The sequence below is a fragment of the Borostomias antarcticus genome (assembly GCF_949987555.1).
Source record: "Borostomias antarcticus genome assembly, chromosome: 7".
Lineage (NCBI taxonomy): Eukaryota > Metazoa > Chordata > Actinopteri > Stomiiformes > Stomiidae > Borostomias > Borostomias antarcticus.
In genome coordinates, this window is record NC_140240.1 from 8,125,329 (window position 1) to 8,134,269 (window position 8,941).

Here is an 8,941-nt window from a genome sequence, read left to right on the forward strand (position 1 = left end):
ATACCATAAGGAATACCTTGGCCACTTATGGTAAGATCGATGCTAGAGACTGCAGTAAACAGGGTCCAGCTGGAGTGGCGGACATGCTCTGCCCGTGTCTGTCTTGAACCCAGGGCTCCACCTGCCTTTCCCTCAGCGGTAGAGGTTATGAAGCGATATGGGGGCTTACTGCCCTCTGATGGACTACCAAGATATCAGCATCCCTCTAAATGGATCGCATGGTCCGGTGTGGCTTGTTTGAATACTCTGCATCTCACAATGTATCTTTCCTCTCAGCTTCCTTTGAAGTCTTATCTGACAGAAGCATGAGTTTAGAAGCCGTGTCGAGGTGCTCTTTCACTTGGCCAGTCATCGGACATTAGAGATCACAACAATGACTGGAGCAAAATAAGGCGGTTTCGGTGATACAGTATAAGATACATGTGGTCATTTGCTTCCAACACATCCTCCAAGGGATCATGATAACTGTACCACCAATACCGAAGTTGAAGAACCAGATAGGAGAAGTAAGAAAAAAAAAACATTTTATTTCAAATGGTGGAACCTTCTTGGCAAAATAAAAATAAAAAGTAATTGTTTACAAACATAGGATTTGCAAAAACAAAACAAAGAGGGAACATGAAACATCCAATAAAGCAAAGCGTCTGCAGGCTGACGTCTGGTGGACGCCCGTCTTATGGAGTTAGCTGGCGACGGCCACACTCTGCAACAGGGTGATGTTGTCTCCTTTCAACATGATCCGCCCTGAGAGATGGAGGGATGGAGAGATGGATGGAGAAATGGGTGGGGATGAAGGGATGTAGATGGAGGGAGGGGTGGAGATGGAGGGATGGAGGGAGGGATGGATTGAGATGGAGGGATGGATGGATGTATGGATGGAGATGGAGGGATGGAGATGGATGTATGGATGGAGATGGAGGGAGGGATGGATGGAGAGATGGATGGATGGAGATGGAGGGATGGAGATGGAGGGATGGATGGATGATGGAGGGAGGAATGGACGGAGATAGAGAAATAAGGCAGAGCAGGGGTAAATATAAGGCAGGGCAGGGGTAACAGCACTTTCAGCTCAGTATGGAACAGTCAGCTTTTACTTTCAAAATGCTAAACAGATCCTGATGAAAAAGGTAGGTAAAAAGAAGCTGTATGGATTCACATGGGTCTATGAGTGGAATATTACATGCAAATTATATGCAGGTGAATTTAATGTAAAAAAAAATAATAATCTACTGTCGTCAGCATAGGGGAACTGGGGGGAAAATGCAATAAAAATAAATAAATACTGGGTTTTAACAAACTATGAGTACGTCAGATATCAGCTCTGATTGTGTGGACTGTGGACTGTGTGGATTGTGTGGAAAGAGAGATACACAGAAATACAGAGATACACAGACTCTTACCCAAGGGCTTCCTGTTCTTGGTCTTCATGTGGACCTCCTCTGAGTCATCCAGCACCAGGTTCATGTACTCATCAAAGCCCTGGGAGGGAGAGAGGGTCATTCATCTGGAGGGCTTAAATGCCCAGGGTGCTACCAAACTGCAGGTGGTGGAGGAGGCGGCGTGGGGGACAACTTACGATAATGCAGCCCTCTATCCGCATGTTCACCTGTTCATACAGCCACACCTGGATCCTCGAGCGCTGCGGAAAGGAGAGATGGCTACTTTATTTGTTCTCAGAATATGGATAGTGTGGTGATGCTTTCTGTATTGTAATTACAATATTATTGACATTTTCATATATATTATAGTGATACATCATGCATTCTTTTTGCAATGGACATATACAGTAGTTTGTAATAAGCCGTTGATAGCCAATTACTGACTGTGCAGCCATGTCATGTTTTCATTGGTCATTAAGTCACGACACAGAATTCAAACCAAGCTGTGTAACTGTATTCACACACACATCATGTCTCTGTGTACTAGGCCTTAACAAGCTTTTGGAGAAGCTAATGAGATAGATGGGGATGTGCTTTATGATGCGTTCCAGTCACATCGGAAACCTCTGATTTTCAGAGTTCAGATCGCTGTCAAAATCCCCATCAAATGTCACATGAACTTGGATTTGTCACTTTACTCAGGGAAAAAATCGACCCCGGCCTGATCCGACTACGCTGCTGACATCATATCAAGAAGACTGCTCCGCGCATCAACAATAAGTAAACGTTGTAATACGATTGTTTATTAGTGTTTCTGTCTTATTAAATCAGTTGTACACACAATACTGTCCAACTTCTATCACAATGTTGCTACGGTGTTCGTATGCGCAAAATAGTGTATAGTGTGTTGTTATCAACTGGTATTGCTAACAGTGGCTAACTTGGCTAGAACTACAAAGATGGGGATAAAGTGTTTTTTTCCCATCTTTTGTTTCTGGAACACTTTTAACTAGGGATGGGAATCGAAAACCGGTTCTTGTTGAGAACCGGTTCCCAGTGAATCGATTCCTTGGAATCGTAAGCCAAAATCCTTAACAATTCCACTATCGATTCCTGACGTTGCTGCGCATGCGTGATGACGTCACACGCACGTTGCCTTGTTTTGTTTTATTAGACCGTGGTAGAAGAAGCCAGCAACATGTCGTCTAGGCATAAACGTTCGAAAGTGTGGTTACATTTCACGCGACAAGATGACAACATGGCCACTTGCAATGCTTGCAAAAACCTCTATCATCAAAGGGGGGAAATACTACAAATATGCAAAAACATTTGGCCACACAGCATGCAATAACTTTGCAGGAATGTCATGTTGTGACGACAGCAGCGCAGCTAACGTTAGTGTAGTCGAAGGTAAACTCCTCCAGAGTCCCTGTCTATTGTGTTAGTGCCATTTGTTTAATTGTGTAAACCAGCTTTCACTATATGAATAATCTCCATTTCCATCCATGTAATTTAGATGATGATGTTCAGAGTCAAGCTGGTGGTAGTCGGTTTGAAAAAATACTGATTTGTTTATGTCAGTTTTATTTTTAGTTCAAGGTGAATACACCTAAAAAACAGCACTGTAATTGGCATGTTCAAAGTAGTACATATAAAATAAAATTAATGTTAATAAATCTGTTTGTACTCTTTTTTGCCCAATGAGAATCGATAAGAGAATCGATAAGGAATCGGATCGTTAAGCATAATAATCGAAAATGGAACCGGAATCGCTAAAATCTTCAATCAATTCCCATCCCTACTTTTAACTGGGGTATGACTTCATCCTGGAATAAAAATCCCAGTGTCCGAGGCAACTGGAACGCAGCATTACTCCAGCATTAAACTAAAAGTTTGGGTGATGTAGAGACTATGCGAAAATGTACGCTGGAAGTGTGAATGAGTCTGCTCCTTCAGCGCACTATTGAAAAGTAGGACTAGGAACCTTTGTCTTGTGTCACTGTGGTGAGGACCAGTAAAGAGACGGACCTGTACTGAAAGTTACTACCGTTCTATTAATACCAAGCCCCCAGGATTCGAAATCTAAAGTGAAGGCCTATTGAACCGCGCCATCTTGGCTAGATTTGTAGTCATTTGGCTATTTCCGGTGACTTTTGTACTTGCGCAGTTGTGCTTTTCTGTCCGACGCGCGTCCACGAAAAAGTTCACCTTTATGTGAAATGTAGACGCACGTTCCTGGCTCTCCCCGCTTTGATTTAGCAATGAAAACCGGCTTGCATATTAACCTGTTTTTGTCAAATATATCCATTGCAGAAATTATTTTTTCATCCAGGCATCTTAGTTTTAACAGGTTAAATATAACTGAACATGTTTTGTTTGCTAGTAGATGGTATTCATTCCGTTCGCGATAACGTTATTGCAGCCAGGCTAAATTCCTCCAGGGAGCCAGTGACCGGCGAGTTGAAAAGCTTCACTCCCCGCCAGCAGGAGCTTTGGCCGCTGCTACTGCATCTCGGATAACCCGCTGAGTTCGTGGCTGCTATTTCACATTCGTCCTTGATCAATCCCAATACCGATCCATGGTAATAATGAGCGGCAGTGCTGCATGAATGTTACAACATCATTGTTAGCTTTATTAACATAACCATAGCCTACATTTATCTCTCTAACGTTAGGCTATCCATCTTACACCAGTCGGCCATTCGATAGCTAGAAGCGGTCAACGCCAACGTTGACTGAAAACACCCAAACTCAGTGTATCGTTTCATCTTCATGCTACACATCAACTCCTTTCCATTGTATGTGAATAAATTCCTGTTATTCTAAAAATATCCCATTTCTGTCCATTCCTGGAAAATTTGCTGTCAAATGATCACTCCAGTTTATCACCGTATCCCACTACCATTTCAACTATGCACAGGAGGTTGTCTTGTGGTCATTTTCATTAAAAAATGATTAGCCTGATCAGTTTGTTGTATGTATTAAGCCCTTTTTGAGCGGTGTGCTTTGACTACTCTCCTTTTTTGTGGTCATTTTCATTAACACATTTGATTAAACATCCGCACTGGCCTATGAACGGCTAAAGATTCCCCAGGCAGAACTGGTTGATGCTGCTAGGGAAAGGGATGTCTGGGGCTCCCTGCTGGAACTGCTGCCTCCGCGACCCGACCCCGGATAAGCGGATGACGATGGATGGTATTAAAAGACTTTAGCCGGGACCCCGTTGATGTTAGAATTAATAGGCTACCTTTATTTGTGGTACTTGAACTTGTGTCTGCGTTTCTGGCTTGCCATCATGGATGTATTGTTCATAGGCTATGTTTATCGGATGAGATGCAGTTGTCCGGGCAGGTCAGCTAATGTGATTTACGAATGGAAATACATGCTTGGGAATAATTAGACATTTCAAACTTCCTCTGCTAAGGTGGTGCTGGGGACAGCGCAGACGGCCTGCATGGCAGTAAATTATCAAAAATGAGTCAAAATCTATGAAAATAACCTCAGATTGAAACATATTTTGTGGTGAATAAGGCGATATAGGCTTAATGTGTATTTATACGGAGATAAGATTCGATTGATCAAGGGTGAATGTGAAATAGCAGCCACGAACTCAGCGGGTTATCCGAGATGCGGTAGCAGCGGCCAAAGCTCCTGCTGGCGGGGAGTGAAGCTCTTCAACTCGCCGGTCACTGGCCCCCTGGAGGAATTTAGCCTGGCTGCAATAACGTTATCGCGAACGGAATGAATACCATCTACTAGCAAACAAAACATGTTCAGTTATATTTAACCTGTTAAAACTAAAATGCCTGGATGAAAAAATAATTTCTCCAATGTATATATTTGACAAAAACAGGTTAATATGCAAGCCGGTTTTCATTGCTAAATCAAAGCGGGGAGAGCCGAGAGAGCCGGGAACGTGCGTCTACATTTCATATAAAGGTGAACTTTTTCGTGGACGCGCGTCGGACAGTATGGCCCAGTCCCAATGTCCACCCTTGCAGACTCGCAGACTTAAGGGCGCGCTCCCGCGAAGTCCGCGAGGGCTTAGGGGTGTCCCAATGTCAACTCGGCAAGTGCGCGAGGGCTCTCCGGCAGCCATTTTGAGCCCTTTATGCCCCCTTCCCGTAAGTCTGCATTTCTGCAGACTTAGCCCAAGGGAATTACCCACAGTTCATAGCGTCGTGACGTGAAACACGGGGTTACCTGAAGAACAGCCAATAAACAAGCACGGACAGATCAACCTACCCTAACGTTCACGTTACAGAACAAAATATGTTTTCATGTTTTCATGTTGTCAGCTGGACTTGCTTATCTGCACAAGTAGCCTTATAATTATTTTGGTTTCATTATTTTTAAGTGGGCCTATGGGTTATTAACCCCATGGGTTTGTATAATGTGATTTGATTAAAAATATGTAGGCTATGGTTATAATTTACATCGATTTATGTTGCTCTAAATCATATGATTGCCCAGTTAAAAGCAGTATGACATTAATTACCCATTTCGGTGCAGTGTTCTTTGAATTGAGATTTCCAACATGAATATGGAAAGAGTTGTGAGGTGCAGGAATGTGTATACATAATATATTATAATTCTTAAGTTAATACTTTTGGATTCATCACAAACAAGAATCACAGGCAGTAATGTAGGATCGATGCGATCCTACTAACAAATACTGGGTTGGGTTGATATTTGATCGCAGATGCGATCGCATATGACCACAAAATGAAATGATTTCAAGTTGAACAAATGTTTTGAGGGTAACACAGAGAGTTCTGATAATGTAAAGGGGATTTGACTCAGCCAAAATTAATTTACACGAAGGCCTACAAGAAAAACATGTACAATTTACAAATTGATTTAAAAAAAGCCCCACGCCCACAATAGTAAGAAATATGTTTTCACGTCAACGTAATGTGATGTCACAAGTGCTGTCCCATTCCTTGTTATACCAATTCGAGCCCTTGCAGCCTCGCGCACTCGATCACTTCACCAGGTGACGTCAATAAGTCTGTGAGGGCTCAGGGCTTGAGGGTTTAGGGGGGACATTGGGATTGGGCCAAAAGCTCAACTGCGCAAGTACAAAAGTCACCGGAAATAGTCAAATGACTACAAATTTGCCAAGATGGCGCGGTTCACTAGGGCTTCATTGTTGATAGCGGTCAGTGAATGGAGTGGCTGTATCTAGTTCTATTAATACATCCATGATTAATACATCCATGGTTACTACAGCTGCGACAAATCCTCTCTTCAATTAATATTTAGGTTTATCATTGTATGGTTACCTCTAAACAATTGAACAATATGCGCATATAGGTTATAATTTGCATTATAATTTGTATGAATTTAGTTCCGATGTCTGACGATTTAAACCGTTGGCACAAGGATGCCATGCAGCTTTTTGCGCTTAAGGAGCAGGCGCGTTCACGCTTCTAGAACACATGTACATGTCTGGCTAGAATGGATAAACTGGCTGATTAAAAGCAATGGTCCAAGAAAAGAAAATAATAGCTAACGTTAACTACTTACGTTCTGAAGATACCTAAAGATGAGGTTCTGGTAAAGAGGTCAAGGAAACTCGGACACAAAAGCACAATGAATTAACACACAAAGAAGTTAGCTAACGATAGATAACCAAGTCTTAAAAGACGCTCAAGATACTGAAATTGCCCAATCAAGAACAATTAAGCTAACATTTGTTAGCTAGCTGGAACTGGTAGGAGTGGGTACCTTGCTTTCTGGAAAGCTAGTTATGTAGGGTGAACGACAAGATAGCTGGCTAGAAGCTAACGCTAACAAGTGAGCGGCTAACTAGCTAGCCATAGGTATCGCTACCATAGCTACAACACAATGAGTCGTGTTAAATACTTAATGAAAGGATACAATCGGCTGCACCATAACCTTCTGGATTTTCTGTCCTTGCCCTCTGTACGCCATCTCGATCGCTGTTTTGCGCTGTGTTTAGTAACTAGCAGGATTTAGCAGCGCACACCTCCAACAGCCTTTCAACGAAGCCTTCACGTCGTGGAGCTTCAATGGCGGGCTTCCTTCCGCGTGCGTCTCTCTGGCCAAGCACAGCAGTTAATTCGTTTTGATTCCTAGACCCAGCCGGGTCAATCGCTCTGGGCGGAGCGGCTTGCTCAAATCGAAGCGACCTTACTCAGTCAGACAGATTTTATTTTCTATCTGACATTTCTCTGTACTCTTTTAGAAAATACTCGGAATTGAAGCCGGTGGTGTCGGTGTACAGCGGTGTCAAATGCGACCAAAGAGATCCGGTGATCCGCCGGGCATCCATAGTAGACAAAACAAATTCAATTCAATTCGATCTTTGCTAAAAGAAAACTGTGCTTCTAGTCTTGAGCGCCACCTTTGTGTTGGAGGCAATTACTGCAGTTGACATTTTTTGCACGAGTAAAGCTAGGTAACAATCCCGAATGGTCGGTTATCAGTGAAATAGGAATATAATCAGCTGTTACGTTAGATTCAATGTACCTGTCTCCGCATGTTTGGAATTCATACTCACACATTAAACATATATAAAAAATCCTCTGTCAGGACTTTACTCGGACACCTTAGGCCTGACAACATTCATATTTGGCACGGGTATCCGCAGGGATCCCTTTATGTTTTGGCTAATTTTAACATAAAATACTGCCAACCAATAGAAATACTGCTCTGAATAGAACCCCTCAGCGTTCCAGCTTGCCTGCATCAGCTGCAGGAGCTGCAGCTTTGCCCAAAATCGGTGTGGCTGCCCAGATACAAACACTAAACTAATAGGCCTACCTTGCACCAGCCTAGAATTATTTAGCCTTTGCTCATCTTTGCCCGACATTATTGCGTTCTGTTGTCCACTGCTAGTTAGCTTGTAATAAGTGGACGAGAGGGGCTGTGGGGAATACAGGACCATCTCCAGACCACGGACTGGGAACTGTTCACTGAGGACTGCAATGAGGATGTGGACTGTTCTGCTACTGCACGACACACATCAGGTTCTGCAAGGAATGCATCATACCCACCAAAAACGTACGCTGTTTTCCCAACAACAAACCATTAAAGCGCTACTCAACAGGAAAAATAGGGCCTTTATGGCTAAGGACAGGAGGAGGCCAGGTCAGTCCAGAAGGAACTGAAGACGGAGCTGCGGAGGGCCAAAAAAGCTACAGCAAGAGGGTGGAGGGTAAACTTGAGCTAAACAGCACCAAGGAAGTGTGGGTGGGGATGAAGAGAATCACTGGGCGGGATACTTCGAGCCCAGCTGTGATGGGGGAGTAATGAATTTGCAAATGAGCTAAACCAGTTCTTTAACAAGTTCAACGCAGCCCCCTAGCCCAACGCCTCCGCCCCTGCCCCCCTTCTCCACCCCTACCGCCACCAGACCATTCATCTCAGAGAGTCAGGTAAGAGGTGAACTCCAAAGGCTGAAGAAGGTGTCACAGCTGTGGAAGACCTGCTGCATCATTCCGGTGCCCCCAAAAAAGCATGTCCAAGCGTCCTCAGTGACTACGGGCCAGTGGCACTGACGTCTCATGTCATGAAGGTCTTTGAGAGACTGGTTC

At 43.6% G+C, this 8,941-nt stretch overlaps 1 protein-coding gene across 1 annotated transcript; it reads right to left on the bottom strand.

Moving 5' to 3' along the window:
- Nucleotides 1-510: 510 nt before the first annotated feature.
- snrpe (small nuclear ribonucleoprotein polypeptide E) lies at nucleotides 511-7,515 on the bottom strand. Its single transcript, XM_084441285.1, has 5 exons — nucleotides 7,263-7,515; nucleotides 6,909-6,935; nucleotides 1,577-1,639; nucleotides 1,401-1,479; nucleotides 511-744 (listed from the first exon to the last, which is right to left on the bottom strand). The coding sequence occupies exons 1-5, from the start codon at nucleotides 7,314-7,316 to the stop codon at nucleotides 683-685; spliced, it is 285 nt and encodes a 94-aa protein (XP_084297411.1). The 5' UTR covers nucleotides 7,317-7,515; the 3' UTR covers nucleotides 511-682.
- Nucleotides 7,516-8,941: the final 1,426 nt, after the last annotated feature.

Bases quoted from the DNA above. Each gene is read 5' to 3' on its own strand.
- snrpe (XM_084441285.1), bottom strand. From the start codon at position 7,316: ATGGCGTACAGAGGGCAAGGACAGAAAATCCAGAAGGTTATGGTGCAG. The intron at 1,640-6,908 runs GTAAGTAGTTAA...TCCTTTCCGCAG, and splicing joins TCTTTAGGTATCTTCAGAAC to CGCTCGAGGATCCAGGTGTG. The intron at 745-1,400 runs GTAAGAGTCTGT...TCCATCTCTCAG, and splicing joins CAAGAACAGGAAGCCCTTGG to GGCGGATCATGTTGAAAGGA.